Source organism: Mastacembelus armatus, chromosome 3, assembly GCF_900324485.2.
Source record: "Mastacembelus armatus chromosome 3, fMasArm1.2, whole genome shotgun sequence".
NCBI classification, from domain to species: Eukaryota; Metazoa; Chordata; class Actinopteri; order Synbranchiformes; family Mastacembelidae; genus Mastacembelus; species Mastacembelus armatus.
The window spans coordinates 10,138,139-10,163,380 of NC_046635.1; the positions used below are offsets into that span (position 1 = coordinate 10,138,139).

At 39.5% G+C, this 25,242-nt stretch overlaps 1 protein-coding gene across 2 annotated transcripts in view; it reads right to left on the reverse strand.

Annotated features, from left to right (window-relative positions):
- Positions 1–232: 232 nt before the first annotated feature.
- Positions 233–25,242, reverse strand: part of dennd2b (DENN domain containing 2B) — a 42,082-nt gene continuing 17,072 nt past the window's right edge. For both annotated transcript variants that reach the window (XM_026319757.1, XM_026319755.2), the window contains exons 3-20: positions 22,450–23,733; positions 20,376–20,521; positions 16,702–16,823; positions 15,507–15,722; positions 15,048–15,144; positions 14,831–14,875; positions 14,229–14,413; positions 13,186–13,295; positions 12,905–12,974; positions 11,067–11,144; positions 10,164–10,304; positions 9,879–10,027; positions 3,820–3,997; positions 3,279–3,320; positions 2,590–2,701; positions 1,775–2,014; positions 1,455–1,541; positions 233–727 (exon numbers count right to left, since the gene is read on the reverse strand). In XM_026319757.1, coding sequence (XP_026175542.1) covers positions 693–727; positions 1,455–1,541; positions 1,775–2,014; positions 2,590–2,701; positions 3,279–3,320; positions 3,820–3,997; positions 9,879–10,027; positions 10,164–10,304; positions 11,067–11,144; positions 12,905–12,974; positions 13,186–13,295; positions 14,229–14,413; positions 14,831–14,875; positions 15,048–15,144; positions 15,507–15,722; positions 16,702–16,823; positions 20,376–20,521; positions 22,450–23,733 — 3,337 coding nt within the window. In that variant the 3' untranslated portion in view covers positions 233–692. The remainder of the gene's footprint in view (positions 728–1,454; positions 1,542–1,774; positions 2,015–2,589; positions 2,702–3,278; positions 3,321–3,819; positions 3,998–9,878; positions 10,028–10,163; positions 10,305–11,066; positions 11,145–12,904; positions 12,975–13,185; positions 13,296–14,228; positions 14,414–14,830; positions 14,876–15,047; positions 15,145–15,506; positions 15,723–16,701; positions 16,824–20,375; positions 20,522–22,449; positions 23,734–25,242) is intronic.

The window sequence follows — 25,242 nt, forward strand, 5'->3', positions numbered from 1 at the left end:
TTTGGGAGGCAACCAAACAAAGTAATAATGATTGTGGAGTGATTCTGATCTGGTCGTATTATAGATAACAGAGCTTTGGTTGATGACAGGAAAAGTGTAACATTTGATTTCTTTTGTGAAATCCTGATAAATTTCTGATTGAAGAAGAGATAAAATCATAGGTTGGCGTTTTAACTAAAAACTGTACAACTGTAAGTTATTAGTAAACTCAAAACTGTACACTCAGGCATTTAAAGCCTTTTTTAAAATTTTTTTTAATAAAAGTTTGCAAAAGACACTGAAGGGTTACAATCATGTTCTTCATTGTCTTGATGCATGTACAGTTTTAGGTTTCACACTCCTTAAACAGAGGACAACACTGTTGTAAAATAATGCAAAACGAATACATATGATCTGTACATCTATGCCCATATCAAGTCACATACAAGCACACATTCTGATAACACTCTTCACAAGCACACCTGGACATCAGTGGTTACTCGACGGCTCACTCGTGTACCTTCCTGCTATCACTATCTCATAAGATACTATAAACATACACTGAAGACTATCACAGCCAGCTTACAGTATTATTTACATGTTTACATAAAAAAATGTCGACAAAAGACAAATGACGGGAATCATCATGTACAGACTTCAGACATCAGGACTTCAGTTTGTTCTATGTCTGAAAACACAAGGGTGAATTTTCCTCAGTTCTTTTTGTGGAGAAACTTCATTTTACTTCCTGAAAAAAAAAAAAAATTCAAACAAATCCATTAGCTCATGTGAAATTCCCAACAACTGAGACCTTAAATTTAATTCAGGTTATTCGTATGATCTGTGAAGATTAGCTCATGCTGAGATTTTGTGATGTTTAATCCGATCTTGATTTCTTTTATACGAATATGGATATCTGCTAAAGTTGGTGACTTCTGATACAGCTTTAAAAATACCCTAGAGGCATAGTTAAACAAATAACACTTTTTGTTAGAATAATAATTAGTGCTTATTATGGCTCTTCCACAAAAAAGAACCGATGACCTATAGTAGTGCTAGTTGTGTTGTATATTGTGTTACATGCTTTAAAGTAAGATTTCAGGACAGCAACATCGTTTTGCACAGTGAAGGTCATGCATGCAAGCAAATTATCAATGAGCAAAAATATGTTTGACCTAATTATAAAGTGTAGACAGAAAAATTCTCACATATTAGATTAAATGTTTTCAAATCTGGACAGACTATATGACTAGCAGCAATTGAAAGCGTTTAAAAATTGGTGTACACCCCCCCTGGCAATACAACAGTAACTTATGAGTGTCACATGTGATCTAATCTCGTCCTCGGAGAATGTTCAAAAAGGTAAGAGAAGGAAATATTTTAATTTCTCTATGCAGCCTGATTTGCAATAAACTGGTTAAATTCCAAAGTCCTGGAATTTGAGACCAGCCTTGTATGTCTGCTGAAAAACTCACCAAGCCCTTTAAGGAACTTGTTGACCCCACTCTGCTCTGTGTCCGGCAGCTCCTCCAGATACTGATCCACCCTCTGCTCAAACAGACCTGTCAACAGGACAATACAAGAGATTCAAAAAATGTGTGCATGTGTATGAAACATCTCAATCATGCTGATGAAAACTTTCTGCCACAAGATGTCAGTATTTGTGCAGAATCGTGTTCTGCACAGCTGCAAACTACCGGAGGGGAAATCCATAGGAAAAAAGTTTCAGCCAAACTTTTAAGGGGGAAAGAGGCCATTCACAGAAACAACTGAGACTCAGAGAACAACAGTTCACCTTTAGCGCGGGTCTTTCTTAGCTCCCGATCCTGAATGAACCCTGCAAACATCTGAGACTCCATGAAGACACCCAAGAAACGACGGATGCTTTTAGATGCCACAGATTTGCGGAAGGCCTCCCTTTGGAAAACGCGCTCTCCGCGCTCATTCTGAGTGATAAACAGGGAGTAATGGCCAATGGTCTCCAGGAAGAAGCGGATGAAGGCCTCTGACACCAGGCTGTTCAGTGAGTTGTACTCTATTGAGACCCAGGAGAAGGGATTAATTACAGTGCATAGTTCAGTCATTACATTGGTATGAATAATAATATAATAAAACATGTCACACTGTTTGGCACTCTCTTTAGAGACAGTTAAATTGTTAGAGCAACATCCAACCATCCATTATCTATACCCACTTATTCCTAATTAGGGTCACAGGGATCTGCTGGAGCCTATCACAGCTCTCTTTGGACCCAACCTGGACAGGTTGTGTCAGAGTAACATTAAAAATAATACATGACTTGGCTCAGTGCTCATGGCCACATAAGCCATAAAAGTCACCTAGAGATACTGTTAACTGTGTAAAGATTCAGGGACATAGCCCATAATTCTAATTCTAATACCTTTTATCTTGAGTAAAACTGTATGATCTCACTCCTTAGGTAAACCTATGAATGATATTACCATGTAAAGTCTGTAACGCCTGCCTAACCATCATTTCCCAGAAAGTTTCACTGAGACAAGGACTGAACATGTTCTGCTATAGATAGTGCTCTAATTAAAAAGGATAACATCTGTCTTGGACAGAAGAGATGGTTTCTCATATATTCACCTTCGTCTGACTCACTGTCAGAGTCCTGATTGATGATGTCATTCCTCTGCTCCAGCGCTTGCTCAAGAGCTGCTTGAAGTTTCCGCGGCAAAAGCGAGGCCTCGTCGTCCATCTATAAACAAATGAAAACACTGCAGTCGCCAGTGATAAACAACAATTTTTGCAGAGCACGTTTAAAGGCGTAGACTTACACAAAAGGACCACATGTTTTATAGTACTCTTCAAAGCAAGACTGTAATTTTTGAAACAAAAAAAAAAAAAAAAAAAAAAAAAAAAAACAATCTGTCTCTTACAAATGGGAAGCTGAATTCATAAGGACTAACACCCCCCCCTCGTCCTTTTACACCATAAACATTCAATACTTTTGCTGCCTCAGCCTCACTTTGCATGACAGTACCTTATAATAACAATGTTTGCGAGCTTTTGTAAAAAAAAAAGTTAGATTTTGCTGCTGTGCAAAAAACATTACAACATGACAATTCTCTAGTAAAATGAGAAATAAATACAAGATATTGTAACTGATCAGCATATGTTTTTTTCCAACTGACTCAAAAAAACATTGGAAAATAAAGGGGAATTGCCATTGTCTTGCAATTACCACTTGTGGCCACAGTGACCACTGTTGAGCCAAAGTTATTGTCTCACTTTATGATCAGGTTTTTCTTTGTTTCATAAGTTCATAGACTAACCTGCCGGATGAATCGGTCAGTTCCAAGGTCGACCATTAAAGCCTGAGAAAAGGAAAGAGGAGCATATCATTCTGAGGAACTAATCAAAAACACCTGCTTTCTCTGTGAAATCAACAATCATCACCATTAAAGAACTACAAATTTTTTAGGAGTGTTTTATGAGTCAGTAAACAAAAAGGAAGCGGGACTTGAAATGTGAGCACACAGCAGATGTTTTTGACAGCCTATTAACAGGTCAGTGTGAACTGGGACTGACATGGTCTTTTCACGGAATTTACCTCTCAGTCTGAGAGGTATATGGAAATGTAGAGAAAGAAACACTACAGTCATTTCCAGGCCAGGTGCCCACCTGTGTAACTAATTAAAAACGTGTTTCATTTTCATGACCAAAATATTTATTGTGCACTAACATCACAACAAATTCATAAGGTGATAATAAATATGTAAATGTTGTGCTCATAGATTTGTGTATGAGCTCATAGGGACATGTAAACCTTACAGTCTGGAAGAGAACAGACCAGTCCAGATATGACGTACTCACCTCTTCCACAGGCAGCTCCTTAAGTTTAGGCAGTGAGCTGGACAGCAGGCCCACCAGAAAGGGAGTGGGACAGCAGACAATGTCCAACATGGACCCTGGCAACACTGGGATGAAGGTGTGTTGCCAGGAAAAGGGGTAGAGCAGTGCCACCACTGCATGCATGCAGCTCGACAGGGTGCTGATGATGGGAAACAAAAAAACAAACACACACCATTAATCACCTTTACACTCACACAACAACTCCCTGGAGAGGCCACACCAGATTAAACCAATCTCAGTCAAAACACGACAGATGTTTCACTAGATAATTAATTTTTTTTTCCGATGCTGACACGGGAGTGGTGGGTTGTGCGGTAAAAACTTTCCCCCCCAAAACACTGCCTAATGCAACCATTAACTACAAAGACTAGAAAATGTTTAATTCATTATCATTAAATCATGAACTGGGCTACAGACAGAACTATAAAATCACCAACTGTATTTCCGTGGCCAAGTTCTTTCCCCAAGTTAAATGACTATTTAATCCTCTTTTCACTGAAACAGTTACATTTACATGAGGCATAACAGCACAGCTATGTACTCTGGCTTTGACACTTTGTTCTTCCTGCAGCTCTGGATACAACAGACTGTTGTTACACAAATACAAAAAGGGACTCTGAAAGAACAACAACATCTGGACAAATGAATGCCATTATTTCCCTTCCACCTCTCTCACTTTTAAGATTACCGACTGCAAACCACAAAGATGAAGAGTGGGCCGGATAAAATGTGTTATTGTGACATTGCTCTGCTCTGTTTTCAGCGGAGGCATATGCCTCTGACATGTTGGTATTGTTAAGCTGGAGGATTGTTGACGTAATACCAAAAAGCAGCAATTCGGTTTATCCTCGACAGCTGTGGTATAACATCAAGATCACAAATAGCAGCTCGTCTTTCTCACGATCTGTCGCTTGTTGACAGTGGCTGACCCTCCTCCCCTCTGTCCTCTACATACTGTCCAGTCCATGTACACAAAGAGAGTGAAAATAAACTGGCTCTAATCACACACACACACACACACACACACAAAAAGGAGCACTAAATCAGTATGGATCAAGAGCAAGACCAGGGATCAAAGCATGGTATGCAAACGAACCCCATATATACACGTTTAATGAGGAATATTTTCGATGGTACTGTCATCAACAGCAAACAGAACATCCAAGTAAGCAGAAGTTATTCCCTTTGATGTGACCTCATCCAGCCCAGAGAAATTTTACTAATACCGACACACTGAGAACTGAGATCAGTAACTTAATCAATGTGCTGAGATAAATGACTCCCACAAACATTTCCATAATATTCTTGCAGGCTACATTTTTGCCTTTTCATCTTAACTTCCCATGAGTCAAACTGCCAAGATTAAAATGTGTTTTCTTGATATGGTGAAATAGAATTGCACCAGTGAAAACCCAATAAAAACTACAAATAACCACAGCATTCGGTCTTCTTAGGCCGTTTCCAGTTCACTCATAACACAAAGCATTTGCAGTTTTGCTTTGGCTGGTCTGATTTCCATTTGCCTAAGGAGGGCTTGATAATTCTTAACAGATCCCATCTCCTGGCTTTGACGAGTTCCAACAGGGAGTGATGGGGCACAGATCTTAGAAAACCTTCGCCACAGGCTACACATGGCCCTACACACCATTGATACCAAAGGGCTCAATTACACTCATTCCCCAACCACACACTCCTGGGAGAAGATGAACTTGCAATGAAAACACTCTGCCCTATCTGAGGTTGCCACTCAACTCTGGAAAGAGAGAGGGACATTCCTGATAGAGTCCGACCAAAACTTCATACCCTCAGACCATGAAAAAAGAGGGAAATGCTTTCTGGTCACTAACAGGTGAGGATAATAAATAAGTCACAAAATATTAAACATGCTGAACGAATGATTTTAAGCAGATGGAAATTTTAGACAAACCACTTTCTCATCTGAATTTAACAGTTGTTTTGGGTTTGTATATGTAGACAACTATAGAGGTTGCCATGTGGTTGTATTAGACTGGTGTTTTTTAGCCATACAAAACCAACCTTAGGGAAAACAATATTGTTCTTTTAGTTGGTCAATCTATCACTTTAGTCTGGACTAAAATTTATAAACTGATGGATTTTTTTAATACTGTGGATTATGACTAAATACCTACAAAACGTGTATATTTTGTGTTTAGTGCCAATTATAGAATGTTAGCAACATGGTAAACATGGAAAATATCAGCATGTTAGCACTGTCACTATGAGCATATTAGCATGCTGGTGTAAGGCTTTAGCTTTGCCTTAGAGGAGTCCCATACAATCACTAGCATGGCTGTAGATGCTCTTGATATTTTGTTGTTCTTATATATATATTTGAGTTTGTGAGACTGAATCTTTTTTAATCTTATAACCTCAAAAATTTCACCACACAATCATAAACTGAGATTCAAAGATTGATTGATTTCCACTCAACTGCAAACTTAAAAGTCATACAAATGTATGATTCCAGTGGAAAAAATAGAACAAGCAGTTCTGCAGAAGTGAGGTCTGTGCAGAGCTGTTATGTGTTGAGGTTTGCAAGCTAATCCTGACATATTAGCTCTCGTAGGTCTGCCAGGCCTGGATCACTGTGTGTGAGGCTGAACTGGCAGATAGTCCAGGAAACATGGGATCGAGAGGCTTAGTCTATGAAACCCAGAGGAGGGGAAAAATTTCAGAGTCTGAGAAAGAGAGAGGGAGGGAGACAGCAGCCTGTATCACCACATGCTTCACAGCTCTACTAAAGCAGTTCTGTCTACCAGGTCTGGCATGGCTTAGACATGATTCCATAGACAGTAGACAAATAGGACAGGAGTTTTGCTGCAATACTCCACAAAACTATTCTTTGCTGTGAAAACCTTTCCCAAACTCAAAATAACACCTAGAAAATAAAGGAACACCAGAGTATATATAGCTCTGTGTAAGATATACACAGGTGTGTGCCTTTCTAAACATTTCCAAAAAAAGTAAATTTGCCACTGGTGAACTATATTCAGAGCAAAAATAACGAATTTATCCACTGAATCTACAACACAGTAACTTTAAAAGCAAAAAGTGAAGCAGTCTGAAGCCACTGCATGTAATTTCTATTTTTATCCCCAAGCATAAGTTCAGCTTGACAGAAGGCAACAGCAGAAGCCATTTTACAATGAGAAATGGCTTCCTGATGGGAAACTCTATACATGTTCTTATTAAACCCACAATGACGTCTGAGTTTGATCAAGGCTGTCTAGAGAGCAGATGAATGTGTGCAGGTGTTTGTGTAACTGAGTGTCCGCATATATATGTGAGCGTCTACATGTGGGGGTAAACACTAATGTAAAATTCAGCTGTCAGTCAGGCTCTGGTGAAGGCCAAGTATTTCTCGGCTGTTTGAAAAACAGTAACATTTCACATGTTTACAGTCTGTCAATTTAACTCTACCTCAGAGTCAAATACCACATGGGAAACCGGTTAAGTTGTTAAAAGCGGTTTTGACTTGGTGCCAGTTCTGCAGAACTTGTTACAGAAAGCGTTTGAGAGCAAGTACTAAATGAATTGATTATGCTAACATACCAGTTGATTAAAAAAAATGCCAGCAGCAGTGGCAATAAATCTACAGGACACCATATTCTCAACATGCATATGAATACTTCACAGTGCAATTTTAAACCTGTAGTTTAACAAGCAGTTTTGGGCTTGCATTTCAGGATGCTGTACTATGGAAAAGTGCACTTGATTAATTCACCATGGCCATGAGCAGATTTCAGAAGCCATTGTTTAGTTTCCTCCTACATTCTCCTCCCTTTATACTCTTCCTTTCACTCTTCCTCTCAAATATAGACTTCTCATCTTTCATCATATACTTTTCTCCACTTCTTTGCTGAAGTCAATATGTGCAGTTGCAATATGTGAGAAACCCACTTACTATAATCAGATATTATCTGATGGTAAATCTAATTTGAATAACACAGGAAAGATTTGTGATATATTTATATTATATTTTTGGAAGGGAAAAAAACACAAGAAAACAGGTGATTCTCATTGACATTGTATTTGAAATACGATAAAGTTTATTTTCCTCTCAAGCACACTGGAGGAGAGAAATGTCTCTTGTGTCTAAAAACTGGCAATTATGAACAATTTAAAATGAACTTTATCATGCATTTTTCATTTTTAAATGCATTAGATTTATGCACAAAAAAGCATGTGGTTTTTGTCTTTTTAAAGCATGACTATAGAAGATTGAAAACCATCTATCTTAACAATGGAATCACAGCAGGGAAAGTAATTTAGATCCAATATGTAGTAACATATTTACTGTAGGAGTATTTCAGTGCAATGCCAAAAAATAAATTCAGATATGCGCAAACACTTCAGTAACTCCCCTCAGTTCTAGCCTGAGAACTGACAGGGGCTGTTTACATAAGTCTGACAAAACTCATTCTGGATCTGCAGGTCAATTGAGTTAAGCAGTTACAGATTGACATACTTGATGAGGCATCCAACTTGTTATTACAGGCATCGGGTGGTGAATGATCACTTAAACGAACATTTCTGTGCAGAGACTTTCATGCAGGAGCAACAACCTCTCTGTAAAAATAATAAAGGTTTCAGTGTAATTTTTAGAATGAGCACAGCACACAAAGGAACAAGCCACAGACGACCTCCACAGAGACCTTTTGACTAATACGGTGTTTCATCTTGGTTCCTGTTTGTGCTCGACATACATTTAAAAAAAAAAAACAAAACATACGTCATGTTCTGCTGGCTAGGAATGTTGGGAATGGATTATACACCACAGTACCAGAGGTCCTTTCATCAAAGAAGTCATTAATATTGCAATGAGGCCCTGCCACAGTCAAACAAAATGTTATCATGCTAACTAGCACTAAAAATAAGATGTTGATGGAAATGTTAAGTGTTCATAAACTGAAGTATTGGATACATTTAAATTCTGACAACATAATGACAAAAATGAAAAGTGAAGAAATCCAAGTTAGACGTATGTTTATCTGTTTATCTTATTATTCAGGCACACAAATATTAGGATGTGCTGCTGTGCAATAGCAAAATTACTTGCTATTGGGCAATATATCACAGTAATATTGCATTGTGAGTTACTTCATGATCCCCTCCCAATGACTCCTTGATGTTATCACCTCTGGTAATGAGCAACTTAGACCAATTTTCCCCAGGGACACAGAGCATGCTGTCGGTCATACGTAGGGAGTGAACGTGGCATCATAAGTCAAATGGTGACAGTAAAGTCACAGAGGGCAGAGTCGCACACACAGGAAGTGCATTCCTTCCCCTAACAGTCACTGCCCCCACTGATGTTTGTTTAAACTGGTCTCTGATACATGGAGAGATTACTTCTCTACTCATATCTCCGCTCACTCCACCCTCGCCTCCAAAATTCTAAAAGTACCCCTCTGTTTTCTGTAGGGGGACAGAGTGGGACACTGAGTCCTTGGAGACTCTGGATCTTATCAGACACAACATATTCTCCTCTGTCAGTGACTTTCACTGGTGTGACCTACTTTACATCTGACATCAAAACTAACATAGTGACTGGCTAACTGACTGACCCATTGCCTGAATTTGTGATACTGATTAATGTATATATAATTAAACAAATCTGCATTTCATCAACCCAAGATGACAAAACCACAACATAATGCTACTATTATGTGTCTGCGCCCGACAGGATTTCTGCAATTGTGCCATCAGCCAGGATTTGTGCAAAGGGACAGACAAATGGAAGTAAAAACAACAGTATAAAAGTTGTAGCCCAACTAGCAGACTGAAATATGGTCTTTGTCCATCTATATGATCAAAATACTGTACCTAGTAGTAGTTCACATGAGAAGCTAAATAACCTTTGTACTTACAATTTAAAACAAAGCAAAATCATCACTATGATCATGTTGAGAATTGAATGAAAACGTGTCAATTATCATCTCAGATGATGGATGATTTTTTAAATTCTGCAGATGAAAGGACTAATCATACAGCCTCACCTGAGTTTATCAGCCACAAAGATGACTCTACGCTCCAGCAGCAGCGATGCAAAAACTCTTATCACTTGCCGTACACTGAGGCATTTAAACAGACTGTCAAAATCCACATGCTCCAGTCGGGAATCATTGGGTCGTCTCAGCTCAATGACCTGAAAATCATAGTTTGTGGATCTAATTAACAAAGAAGACTTTCTTTCATACAGCTACACCTGGTATTTCGTTTGAGCTAATGGGCATAAGATAAAACAGAAACCAATATTGTTCTGCTTTGTCAGCGGCACTGACCTCATTTCCTGCACCAGGCAGAAAGGTCTTTACTTTAATAATCTTCCCTGGTGCAGCGAAGGGCGACTCCATCAGGCTCCTCATGAAGGGATAAACCAGAGCTGCTGAGATGCCTCTCCGCCTCTCTACCTCATCCAGGATCTGAACAAGAGAGGAAAGAGCACTGTTTCCTTAAAACAACCAGGCCTGGCATTAACAAAGCACAAAAAACCTCAGTCAAAAACTACTTGGATGAAAAGAAACCATGGTTTTATCTGTTTTCAATAACTAGGCAACCAAAACAAAAAAGTGCACAGTCATGGAGGTCACTGACCATGACAACAATGAATCGAGACATACCGTGATGTGTTTGAGAAATAAGAATTGTCTGTAGCTCAGTATTCATTTCTGTTTTTAAAAATTGCAAATTAATTCCTTTCCATGACTGTGTGATTGGAAAATTCCACATAGTGTGCCTGTCTGTCTGTTTTGATCCAAGCTGCCTCCTGTCTGGAAAGTTGATTGGAGAATCACTCGCTTTTAGGGCCATATGACATCTCCACTCTCATTCTCTCTATCTCTCTCTCTGTCTGTCTCTCTCACAAACACACAGCTCGATCTTTCATCTTCTTCTATTTAGCAAGAAAGCATTTGTAGATTTATAGATATAGTTTCATTAGTCTGCATTCACTCACTTTGACTTAATTAAGTAATCAGATAAGAGTGACTGCTCTGCTCTGTGTTAGCACCACTGAGACAAAAGAGGAGGAAACAGCTGAAGACTTCCTAATGAACAGGCATTCAGAAAAAAGTCAGTTAACTTCAGCTGTGAGACACAGCTAGCTGCCTGTAGCTGGCTATCTGCATGCGTGTATGTCTTTGTGCATTCAACTATGTGTGGCTAGAGGACAAGACTGAACTCACCGTGGAGAACAAGTCAAAACAGCCCAGTCTGCTGATGACACAGTACACCTCAGGAAGGCGAGGTCCTTTCCCGGTCGGCTGTAAGAAAGGGTAATAGACACGTATTGGACACTGATGTTAATAGATTTGATCAAGAGATACGTTCAGAGACATTTTGAAAACTGACTACAACTGCATTTAACAGCGAATCAGAGCAATATAGCATTGCACCTTTATGAAATTGGGGAACAGATTACATGATTGAAACCGATGAGATCAAGAACACTTACAAAACTGGAACAGAGAGGCTTATGTTTTCCATATGTGTGGAAACAAATAAATAATCATGGCCAGACCATGATAACACAATAAGCAGGTTTGCTGTTTAAATACTCTAGCTGAAGTCTTTAAACCAAGTCTGTCATCTGATGTAAAAGTCCTTCATGTGGATACTTCCTGAACACAGGTGTTTTTTTTGTTTTTTTAGATTCATTTGATCATATCTACCTTCCCCTGTACACTCCTAGACCATTAGACTTCAGGACACTGGCAGCACAGACACCAGACACTCAAATGCACAGACACAAATGAACACAAGCACTCAAGAAACACCAATCCACTTGTCCATATTAGGCATACACTTTTCTTCTGTTGTTTCTCTGCTTTTCCAAATGGATGATTAAATCAACTATGTGGAGCTTGATTCAAGTCCTCAGGAATGCTCAGTTTCTGCCAACTGCTGGACAGACAGCAGGGTGGAAGCAAAGTTAGCAGAGTAGTGGAGCTCACCTCTTCCTCTACCCTTCATTAAAATCTGCTTCTATCAAGATGTATCTCAGATCAACAGAGCAGATCAGACCTGACAGCAGCAGAGTTAAAAACATTTTTGTCTGGTCCAAGAATTCCCAAAATGTCCGGGTGTAACCCAGCGCATACATACGTGTGGCAGTAAAGTCAATCCCGAATGTCTGAAAAGACAGACACTGCAGTACCTTAAACATAGTCTAAAATACTAAATGGCAAACAAAATCATCACCACATTCACAAAATCCCATATAGTCATGCTCTTTAGCCACAAACTAAATGTGAAGGTCAACCAAAAAAAAACTTCAAAGCTCTCTTTAGCCTCATTATGAAGAGGAAGTGCTCCACAATGACGAAGTTTGGATTTTTCATGGTTTCTCGTTGTCTTGCTACTCCTGAGAAACTCTTGTTAAATTGAATGAGTCAACCCTAACTGGGTTTTATTATATTGTTATATTATGACTATTACTGAATGTTTGCAACATTAATTCAAATCTGGATATGTAGTTTTTTTTTTTTCTGAGACTGTATTATATCAAATTCAAAATGTATTAATGACATCAGAGCTACATATTTAATAAACTATTTTTTATGTATTTTTGTAACAACCAAAACCCTGTGAGTGATATTATAATTCCAGATATTCCAGATGTTTTTATAATCTCATTGTATGTATTCTGGCTTGTTTTTAATGTTAATGTCTTTGTTTGCCTCTGTAAAGTACATTGAATTGACTCTGTGTTTGAAATGTATTATATAAATAATGCTGCTTTGCCTTGGCTACCACTGCTACTAGCCATAGGCGTTTCATGGGCAAGCATGAACAACAGAAAGATGAAAAGTCCTTGTACTATCAAGCAATGTTTTTGTTTTCTTTTTCAATTTTTTATTTACACTTTATCTTTCCTGCTGCCACAGCGGATGGTCATGTAACACATCAATGGTCCCACAGGAAAACCGCATCACATGTTCACATAAAAAGCTCTGTCACAACAAACAAGGCTCAGCAGGGTGTGAACAGGGAACAGAGGATGGAGAGTTTAATAGTGGCTTACCAGCAGGCGTCTGCAGTATCCAAACCTCCTGCTGCCATCCTCTCCAGTCAACATGAAGGAAAAGGTCTCACTGTAGCAATAAACAAATGCATATACATGAGGATCAACACGCAAGCATGGTAGTTATAATTATCAATATGAAAAAAATCTATTGTTATAATATTTCTGGCCATGTCACGCAGCCCTAATGTGAAGTTTGAAAGATGAGACCTTTTAGCATGCAGTCATATAAGTTACTTTATGGGAAGCACAGAATAACAATAGGAAGTTGTTGGTTATACCTGGTGTACTCAGAGACAGGACTCCAGTCTTTTGCATCTGGAAAACAGAACTGAGGAATGGCTTTGAGCCTCTGTTCTGCCTCCCTCATTTGCTTAGTGGGCCTCTCTAGCTGTGAGAGGAGAAGAGAGGAGCTTCAATCAGATCATTCTCCCTCAGATAAGTCAGTCTTTCATTTTTAAGATGCCCATGAGTGTTGGCATGACCGAAAAAATGAGCACACTAACATTACTCCCATGCAAGGTTAAACTTTTGCCCCCTCAGTTCTTCATTAACTTAGTTAGTTAATATTCCCTCTGGCTGGCAGAGATATACTTCTCCCAAGGGACATACTTCGGGTAAATCTTAAATAACTTTAAAATATAGCTTTAAATAACTAAAAGCGCTTCCTTGCCACACAAATGGATCCTGGTTATTTTTAACTATAGACGTTTTAAATAAGACGTTTTCACAATTTTTGGGTGTGAAAAACTCACACTGATATTATTTTTCATTTTAGTTTAAACATTCATAATGGGCATGGCTTACTTGTTCTACGTATAACTATGTTCTACAGTACGCAATCAATTCTTGTTCTAACACATTAGATGGCAGTAGCCCAATTTACTGTAGCTTTAACATTTACAGCTTTCAGACTAAATGTGACATAACTGGAATACACTCACAAAATAAAAAGATGTCATCAGAAGTCATCAGAGTTTTAAATGCTGTTGTTTGTGCTGTTGACACCTATCAGATGTGGGCTGTCCATGCATAAAGTATATATTTCTTTTATTCTCATTATTATTACTTTTTTCCCCACCTATCTACAAATCAATTACATATGACATTAGAGCTTTTCCCAGAACATGCCATAAACAATTAAACTGATAGTGTGTTTTTTTTTTTTACACTGTTAGCACACTACATGGCATGTTTTCAAAATCAGTCACTGCTTTCAAAGGCATTCAGCAATGATGATAATGTGGCTCTGACCCATCAGAAGCTTTAAAAAACAATAAGCAGAGGTGTCTGCAAAAAATATGGGATTTGCATTTTCTTTTACCTTTGGAAACTGGTAGGTGACCTCTGGGGAGTAAGTGTTTTTGCTGGGTTTCTTTTTTAGAGAGACAACCACAAAATATTCAAAGAGTTCTCTCTCCTGCCACTCAATGAGCTGCAGCTCCAGCGTGCGGTAACTAGGGGCCTGTCGAAGGATGGACTGCAGTTTCAACAACCTCTGGGTATGAGCTGAGGAAAGAATCAAACATTGATATATACAAGTTACTGTCTAAAAAAATTCACTGTGTAAATCTGAGGCAGTAAGAAAATGAAATGTCAGACAGATTCAGTGTGATTCACTTTCAATGACACAACTGAACGCTTGCGTCAAAGAAAAGAGAAAACATCACTAAATCTTATCAGTATTCATTCCTGTCATTGAATCTGGACGTGATAAATGCTGTGTGGTCTACGGTGGTCTACAACCTGTGCATATGGCAAATGTTTCAGTTATAATTTGGTTGTTTTTGATTACAAGCCAGGTCACTAAAATCCAAGACTAGGAAGCTGTTGCATAAGTACTGAGAAAAACAGCTCTAAGGCAAAGTTCAAAGCTAACACAAGTGTAGTATCTCACTGCTCAAAATGAATGATGTGGTTACTCACCTTTGAACCTGTCATCAGAATCACTCTCGCTCTCACTGTTGTCATCTGGAGGTAGACATTAGACAGACAGAAAATTTTTCTCTGGGTCAAAGGGTAGCTTCACAAACATCTTTATGTCACGAGAGGAGCACAGTGAGAACTCGATGTGGGTGGCTAAGGGACAAATATTTACTTGTTTGTCTAGCTAGTGGATAAAGGGAATACAGAGAGCTCTTACCTCTCAAAGACGCAGTCTCAACACTGGACATGGACATTTTCTTCAGCCTCTTCTTCCCACGTTTAGTGCAGTAAATGGAGTTGATCCTCTGGACCAGCTAAGAAACAGAGGAAAGAGGAAATTCTCTGTTGGGGAATTTTGTCTTGTTTCTTTTGATCCTAAGTATAGAGGAAGTGAGGGCATACCTGGCCAAAAGCAACAGTGTTGCATGGGTTGCTGAAAAATAAAACTGAAAGGCTTTAAGGTGAGATGTTGAAAAAAGGCCTAAAGCCTTTGCAGCAATCCTAACTATCAAGATGCAATGTGTTTTAAAACATCTTTTTCAAACTGAGGAACTACAAATAATCCTAAACTATTCCAACTCTCACTTGGCTCCAAAAGAAACCTGAGCTTGTCTGTGAAGTCAGAGCTCTGCAAGGACTTAGTGTTGGTGTTTGAGTAGGATCTTGTAGTGTGTACCTTGGGGATCCTCCAGTGCCTGTGTGAGGTCAGAGTATCACTAGTGCTACAGAGGCTATCATCCAGCAGGCCACAAGGTGAAGATGATACACCCAGCTGGGGAAGAAGCAGCATTTCATCATGGCTGTAGCGTTTGGACCACTGTGACATCCGGTGGCTCTTCCTGTCATTTGAACCACAGAGGCGAAGGGACTGGCTACTGGGTTTGGAAGGTAACTAGTCCAAGAGAAAAGAAAAATGAAGGTTTGATGGAGTTCATCATTTATTCGTTCGAAATCTGTTAATTCAAGATATTTATGAAGATGTCCATTAAGTAATAATCACAAAAAAAATTTTCAGTAAAACTCCATTTATGAGGTGATGACCTCTTTAAATACAGTAGTTTTTCTTCCCACACAGGATTCAAAGCACCAAAGCATGAGGGCTTTAAAATACATGTAATCCACATCACTGTTTCGAATTCACCTCACTGACATTATTCTCACTGTCTACAGCAATATCAGAGCTGTATTAAGTTACTACAAGGGATGTCCCAATCCAGTCGCAAATATGGGTATAAACAACATCTACAAAAATCAACTCATCTTAAAAAAAAAAAAAAAAGTCATATTTCTTAAGTGGATAGGTTTTTTACAACGTTCTTGAGTGGATAACTTTTAAATATTGTAGACTATATTGGAATCAAAAGGAGTTGCAGGTGACAGACCACTCACCTCTAACTCCTCAGCAAAGTAACACATTTTACTGTGCCCTGTTGTTGTGAGGAAAACTACTAAACTCAGATTGTAATTGCTTGTGGCCTGATGGAAAAAAAAAACATCATGACTGACTTTAATAAAAAAAAAAAAAACACTGTAAACAGATACAGCACTTGCTCTCCTGTTGTATTCATGGCAAAGTAGCTGATCAGGGGGTGTTTTACCCCACTAATATATAACTCTAATAGTTACTACCAATAACCCTCTGCGTTTGTATTTTCTAGACAAGTTCAGTAGAGGGGTAGCCAAATCTGCAGATGGGTCTATCTGTGTAATATCATCAGATCTAAACACAGCAAACTGTTTCCTGTAGTGGCACGAATTAAGTGTGAGATTCTTCAAAAAGATCTTGTCCAGGATCCAGCACCTAATGAGGGGATTCACTTTATCTTTAATGTTTACTATGTACTGCTGGTGCCAACAAGCTTATGACTTACTTGAGGTGGAGTGTTCGGCTTCCTATCCATGGGGGTCCAAGATCTGCTGCTCCCCAGCTGGCAAGTCTTCCGACCCAAACTCTTCCGCTTCAGGTCAACATCCTCATACGGGTTCTCCTTCTCTGTGGGGATGAAGTATTTTATTGTAGCTCAAATATAACATCAGCATGAACAGAGGCTGCTTTTGACAGAAGACAGATGAGGTCAAAAAGGGTGAACGGAGGGCACTAAGGGTGTCAGCGGCCTCCCTCTGGTTAGTCTGGAAAGGGATGAGTCATGTAAGGTAAGTCAAAGGTCATTCCCAGCTCGCTGAAGTGAACTCCCTTTTTTCAAAACAGTTACTGTTGGCACCAGGCCCTGCATCCCCCCAGTGGGCCCAGCTGAAACTTCTGGACACAACACTGCTGGTGAGTCACTGTCCAGGCATGCAATCTGTCTACCGTTGAGAGATGGAGTGGAGGGCCATCTTTTTAGACTGAGTCTGGTAATAAAATGGCTCAAATAATTTGAAGAGTTTTACTTTTTAACTTTTTAAGATATAGATTTGCAAAATACACGGAAAATGAAAAAATAAAAACATACTGTGGAATTGCAAACAAGGCATATGCAACTAGCTATAAAAATCAGTTTCCACTCAGACTAATTGTCAGTTCATTTTAAAGATTTAAACATTAAAAAATGCAAGTTTAACCCAGTAAGCACATACTTTGTTACAATGCTGCTTCAATCAATAAAGGATGGCAGAAAAAGAAAGAAAAGGAACATTACAGAATGCTGCACTGATGTCACCTGGCAGTGGGCCAACCTCAATAAAGAGAAAACTTGTCCATGTCTATTCAGACATGTGCTCTGAGAATAGTTTTTTGGCAGGGTCTGAAAAAGGTTGTGAGAAAGTGAAGAAACCACAGTGAAGAATAAAAACAGAGCCAGATGGCGTTGAAATGCATGAGGGAAACTTTTAAAATAAAGAAAATCTGTGTTATCTGTCAGTGAAAAGGGAAAAAACAAAAATCTATGTGGTAGCAGTATTCCTTCTTCCTGAGCATTATTAGTGGAAAACCCAATAAACCCCGGTTCTCAAACAATGAGTGTTTTAAAAATATCGAACATTAACTGGCAGGCAGAGCTCTGTTCTGTTATCTATTTTTAGTTTAATTATTGAACCCTTTTGAGTTAAATACACACACCCATGTACCACATACACAGATGGCATACACTGTCAGGGATCTTTAGAGCATTGTGTTATGTCACACAATAAAGTAGTTTACTGGAGTGAATTTCTGTGCCACATTAAAGCTGAAGAACAGAACAGAGCTTAGTCTGACCCCATGTTGTGTTGCAACTCCATTAAAATGAAGCAATACTGTAATGAGAGCCTGCTGAGAAAATGATATGTCTATATAGCTGCTTATATACTGAAGGGTACTAATCTACTCCCCTGATTACAAACATCCAGATCTCTCTCTAACACACCCCCCAGACACACAGTATTATGCAGGGAGTGGACACACCTCGCCTGCACACTATGACTTTCTATGTAAACAATGGACTCTCTGGGCAGGGCAAAGCACAGAACAAACTCAACAATGTCAGTATCAGCTTACCCTATAAAGTGGACAAGCTACAGTATCACCCATTCAGTCATACATAGAAATCCGCCACGTAAGGCAGAACAACAAACCATACAGTATGTAAATCATGAGGGGCAATCTGCTTGCGACCATATTGGAGGCATTATGTAGGAGAATGCACTGCATTTCTTACACTTCACACCAAAGAATAACAAACGCATTGGTGCAGTGGTGTATGCAGCTGTCAATGTGTAACTCCTTACCTTTACTAGACAGTCTACCAGATTTTTCCACAAGAGAAAGTGCAGACAACACTTGAGCAAACCACAAGCTGTCAGTGAAAGCAAGACACTGTTGGACTCCAGACCACTGAATCATAGCATCATCACTGGATGGGATTTATTAGCCTGTAAACAGATCACTCAATGGCACTCCATTTATTAACTACACTTGTTAAAACAGTCACCTGATATAACAATTGTTCACAACATTGTGATAACAGTGCAACACAGGCCACAAGCAACTTGGACTCTTAAACTAAGCATCTGACATCAAGCCTACTGTGAGTGCCAAAAACCAAGATGGTGCAAGTTTATGTCCTATCAAGACAACTAAGGATGCCGTCATGAAGTTCATTTAAAAACATGGAGACCTCTATTCTGCATGCAGCACTTGTTAACACAAGAGCACAGAGGGAACAAAACATGACTCATTTCCTACTGCTGTGGCTGCTTTTCAAATCGATCACCTGACCTGTAAACCACTGTAAAAAGCTGGAACAATTTCATACTCTCACTGAGATAATGTCTTTGTCAGGAAGAAGCAGATTGTCAAAAGTGCCTCTCCAAACTGCAAACTCTATACTCAGAGTGCTGGATGAACAATAGAGGCCTTGTAGTGATTCACATGAAAATCAGTCATGCCCTGACGCTCTATCTGAGGCTGTTGCACATCCTTAGCTTAAAAAAAATGCTGAAAGAACAACACTGATCACAGATCCAAGAACAACATGGCTACTTGTAGAAAAAAAAAAAAAAGTAATTTAATATTTCCATATAAGAAACGGCCCTTATTTGGTCATCACTTAGCATCTCTGAGTGTAAAAACTTTTTACAACATCTGTAATCCAAGTTTCATCATGAGACTCATACTGACACGCTTTTCCACCACATTAAGTTTGAACTGCGGGAGCTGGCAAACAGACTGGGCAGAAGGCTTGGGGTCATTTGCTAGTGGAAAGGAATGTAGCTCTGCAACAAGTTCAGCATTTGATACACAGATAGAAGTATTGAGTTCATAGTGAGATACACAACTTTGGCAAAACAGGGTTGCAATATAATGAGATGATGCTCAACAATCAAAATTTAGCAATAACGTAAAGATGTTTACCTTACGTTTAGTCAATTGTGGTTATTATTGATTATAACATGCACAAAACAGATTGTGAGGTTTTTTAGCTTAGGTCACTGACTTCTCCCACACTGCGACTTTAATATACCACAAACCCCTGCATAAGGCAGATGCAGGAGGAGGCGCTACTTTCATAGTCTTATTACATATGTTCCTTGTTGCACATATATCACATGATCACCTTCTTCTAAGGGACTGTTGCTTTCACAATAACTATATAATGTCTGTATTTACTCATCATTGATGTTAAGATCTGCCACATGAACTGTGTTAAGGTGAAGAATTATTTTCATTATGTCTTAATCTGTCCAAAGTTTTAACTGGTTGTTTGATTCATGTCATGTTTTGTCTGATCATTGGTCCAAAACACGAAGGTGTTTAGTTCACTATCTTAGACAGAAAGTGACAACAAAAAGGCCAATAAATAAATAAATGAAAACAGCAAATATTAATATTTAACAATATGAAACCATCCATCCATCATCTATACCCACTTATTCCTAACCAGAGTCACGGGGATCCGCTGGAGCCTATCCGAGCTCTCTTTGGGTGAAAGGCAGGGGTACACCCTGGACAGGTCGCCAGTCAATATGAAACCAACTCTAAACTCTAAACTCTGACCAAGAACGACCTTGTTCAGACATGAAATTAAATGAAGGTCCTTTCTACTGTTTCTATGGCTAGTGTGCTTACCTACTATGTCCTCATAGGCATTCTCCTCTAAAGTGCTTTTGGAGCTGGGTCGACTCCGTGTGTCTGTGGCCACTGTGCCGTTCTCTGTAGGTGAAGATGGATATGAAGATGGCAGACTTGCAGCATCCTCAGACTCACATGATTCTCTGGAAAGAAATGAAGAAAGTCTAAACAGACCATGACGGGGAAAGACGGGAAATAAGGTCTAGATGAAAGGCGATACACAAATAAAAATAGACAGCAAAAGTCCAAATGCTTTTAAAAAATAGTCTAGCCAGTTTTTACAGTTTTACAGTTTACTTCTACTTGCCATCTGAAAACAGAAAAAGGGCAATAGTTCTAGCATTAAGAAAATCCAATGCATTGTCTTATCCCTTAAAAAAAAACTCAAAAACTATGAATAAGCTACAAAAGAAACAAAAAAAACCCCACCACAATCAACATGTGATCCAGCGTAAAGAAAGTCCAGATAAGTCTGAGTAAACATGTCAATATCTTACTATTTCTGTGTCCTTTAAACAATGTAAAGTACACATCACATGCCAAGTCACCGCAGAACAACTTTGCCTTTATAGTAGTGCAGGGATCTACAGTATGGTCATGTTGTGCCATTGACAGCTTGCGGTTTTTAAGGTTGGTCTGAAATCGCTAGAGCCACAGGAATGTTAAACACAGAGTCCATGTTTAAGGATTTCATCCCTATTTCACATAGGCACATACTGGAGAGGTCCCACCCTCACATAAAAAAAACTGAGGACATCTGATCCTGAGAACTATAAGTTGAGAGGAAAAAAACAGAGCAACTACAGCAACAAAGATTCAGCCAGAATGTATGCAACAGAAGGGAATAAGAATACAATGTTGTATTTCACTGGTTTCTATAGGATATTCAGTGTGGAGAATGTATGGTATCTTCAGTTAAAGGCAAAGCATGTAATATGTTTGAATAAAAATACCATGTAGATTTGCTAGGCATGTTTGAATTGCTAAATCTGTTTATGGACCAAAATGAATTCACAGAATGAATCTGAAAATTTAAAATTAGTTATTTGTGGTATGACTTGAATGCATTATATCCAGTAGACATTACATGAACATTTACCCTAATTCCCTAATTCAAATCCGAACTAAAAACAAATGTAGGAGATTTTTTACCTCTATTTATTTAGAGTAGTTTCACTGAGAGACAACCTCTCCTATACATAAAACACCCTGATCATATTTATACAGTTACACATTCACACCTGGAAGCTGCTCAGTTCAACCACAGTCTGACCTGCTGGTCACTGAGCAGCCCCACTGGAGCAGCTGGGGTTAAGGGCCTTACTCAAGGCACCACAGTGGTGTTGATGAGGGAGGGGAAAGCTCGGCTTCTTTTTCACTTGTCCCAGCCAGATCTAATCATGCCATATAACCTTCCAGTCATAAGCTCCCAAGGAGAGTAACATAAGAAAACGCCAACAATACAACCAGACACACTGATCAGTACCCTAAAATACACCAGCTTACAACAATACTAAGTCAGTGATCCAAAGGGATCAAAACACTTATAGCACTCCAACTTACAATGCCTCAGCTCAAAGCATCTGCTGATGCTGAGTACCAATCTATTAGCAGTGCTCTCTTCGTCCATTATTGAGAATCTGTATGCCTCACTGGGTGGAACTCAGTGGAGTCAATGTTATGTAAGGTAACATAAGGGACTAAAAACAGTTCTGGCAGCATGCCTTGAATAAATAAATCTAAGTGATAAATGAAACATTGAATTTTATAATTCATGATCTAGGTACCTGATCTGCTGACTAAGGTCACTTTCAGCAACAATACAGATCCTATGTATCAGGTCAGTGAATCTCTAACATCCAAGCCATTCAAGAAAAAGCTGCACATTGCACTGTGCAATAGCATCTCCTTATGGTCTATCACTGATGAGTAGTCAGGAGAAAAGACTTAAAGTATCACTGTATGCATATGAGGGAAAGAAAATCTGATATAGCTCCCTATAACGGAGCTGAATTTTAAAAGCATTGTGTATTTTCATCATAGTTAAAGGTAAGCACAGCGATATTCTCACCTGTCCTGGGTTCTGTTGACGGTGCTCCTCTCTGTCTTTGACGATCGTGGCATGCTGGGTGCAGGCGTAGAAGGCAAAGGCGGGGGAGACTTAGAGACTCTATTTGGAGGTAGTCCATTGGCTGGCAACACACCCTTCTGGTCCTGTTTGGCATCATACTCAAAAGTGCGTTTGGGTTTAGGTAAGGGATTGACTGGTGTGCCAACAGAGGTGTGTTGACTAGGTGGTTCTGGGCTCTCAGACCTGACTGAGCTCACACTAAATCTTTGTCTGAGTTTAGAGAACCTATCAGGCATCAAAACAGCATCAGGTTCAGTAGCCACTGAGCAAATGCTGCTGCGCTTACTGGTGCATGTACTGTCCAAGTCGTCACTTATAACAAAAGACTTTTGTCTTGTCTTGTCTGGAGCATAGCAATTACTGAGATAACGTGGAGGGGGTGGGCTTGGATTCTCCTTCAGGGCTTGCTCTATCTTTTGTATCCTGTTGAGAACTGCTGACGTTTCCTTCCGAGCAGACAGGGAACGTACAAACGTTCCTGACGACTCTGTCTTGCCTATCCTTTTCTGGAAGCGACCTAGGCCGTCTTTGTCTGAAACTCCTTCCTCTTCCTCTGTCTCTGTGTAGGAGCACTCGGAAAATGCTGTGCTCATCCTGCGAACCCCCTTAAAGTCAAAAGTCTTCTCGCTACAGGGAGATGAGAGCAGGCTTGGGCAGCCCTCACTGCCCCCTACACGCTCCCCTCCTCTTTTATCCAGACACAAGCTCATCCTAGGCAGAGCCACTCTTCTGCACTCCCATTCTGAAATCTTTTTGCGGATTGTGGTGGGGGGGACACCTGCTACTGACCGGGTGAGAGAAAGAGTACGCTTGTGGCTTTGGTTAGAGGATGGTCCCAATGAGAGTGTGCTCCAGCTCAGGGGTCTACAATTAAGTCCATCTCCTGCAGAGAGATCCCCTTGTTTCTCCTTCTGCTCCTGGACACCCTGACTTTCCTGACAGGACCTGGCTTGAGCTGGAGGTTTATATATAGACAGCCTGTTGTCCAGGCAGCTGATGCTCTTTGACTTGGTGAGACGGCCTTGGGAGTCAGTGTCACCTGTGAGGGATGCGCCACTGCCCAGGGTAGCTGCCTTGCTGTTCCAGCCAGCACGTACCAGAAACCTGCCGTCAGTCCGGACGTACCTACTCTGCTTTCCAGAGTTTTCACTGTCGCTGAGGACAGGCTGCTGACTCTGCCCCTGGCTGGCAGACAGACCAGGACACGGTGATGTAGACTGGCACCTGAAAAAAGACAAAGGTGTGAAAAAAAAAAACATTTTAAAATTTCTGAAAAAAAACTGCCTAATAGATATTAATAAAACAGAGGCAAATCACACCAGCTGCCAACAAATCTACTGAACCGTGTAGCATGAAAAAATAACAGCAACCCAATGTGGAACAGATGGGAGAAAACTAAAGAATCGGCTGAAAGTTTTGAATTAATTTCCAAGATCAAAGACAGAATGAAAACCTGAGCCACCTATTTAAAATAACTACAGGAAAGTATTCTGTCTTTGGCAGTGTGAGATTAAAATAAATGCCAAAGGAAATATAGACTACATTAAAATGCCACTGTGGATTTTTCCACATAGTATCAAAACAACTTTAGGAGACTTTCTGTGGACCTCACACAGAAAAGAGTACGCCAAGAAAGATTTATTACAGCAGTTTTACCTGTAAAAGTGTCACTGCTCCTCTCCAAAGCTTTTTCTGATTCCTGAAGCTAGGTGATACTAGGTTCTACAGAAGTCCCACACTCACTGCTGATTGTACCATTATGAAAACATTCTTTCTCACGGTGCTCACCTACTTTAAAATTTCCAGAGACAAACTTTCCCTGCAGTTCCCTAACACCTAACTGCTCATAAGTCTTTCAGGAACCTTGTCATGACTTGGAAGCTGACTAACTGTTGCAAAAGTTAAGCATTAGGAGATCTGGTGTCACAGCCATGGTTTGAATAACAAGCGTTATGGGAGGAGGAAGCTGAAGGCTGCGGACTGTGATCCAACAAAGCAAGTTGGGACATATCTTGCCTCACACCTATCTGCCCTTCCCTGGTTTCATTCCTCCTGCTCCAGGGTGGGAAGATTTTAACAGCAGCTAAGGACCTGCAAGCAGCAGGTATGATGGGTGCATCTTATTTTACTTCCCTTGAAAAATATGAGAATTCAAGATAACTACTCCTGTCTTGGAAATTTTTTATTACTAGCATGTAGTACTCTGAATCACAAAAGGCTCTACACTGTAGCTGTAGCTAACTAATGTGATGTGAGTTAGGTTTGTACTACATATCAACAGTCTACCTCTTCTACACTATGACTAAAGTGAGCTCTGATTACTTTTCTCAGATAATGAATGTCAATATATGCCAAGATAAACTTCAATCCAAGTTAAAAAGTCTAGCTGAGTTTCATATTTGGCTTGCTGGAATAAATACTCAAGACCTTCAGTTGAAAGGAATTACTAATATAACAATGTAAAACATATTGCAGTCAGTGAACCTTAGCAAATGTACTTTTACAGTAGTTTAGTCCAGTGTTTTCCAACCTCAAGGTCAGGTCCTTCCCAAATTTCATAACATAAATCTGACACAGTTAATGAGCAAGGAAAGAAAAACATGTTCTTCACCTTTTTTGGATTTCTCCAGTCTTTGATCTTTTGTTAAATATAGGGTAATTTAAAAGTTACTTAAATTTTAGAAGTGTAAAATCCCCTACAACTCAAAAAGATGTTTTACTAATATTGTACTG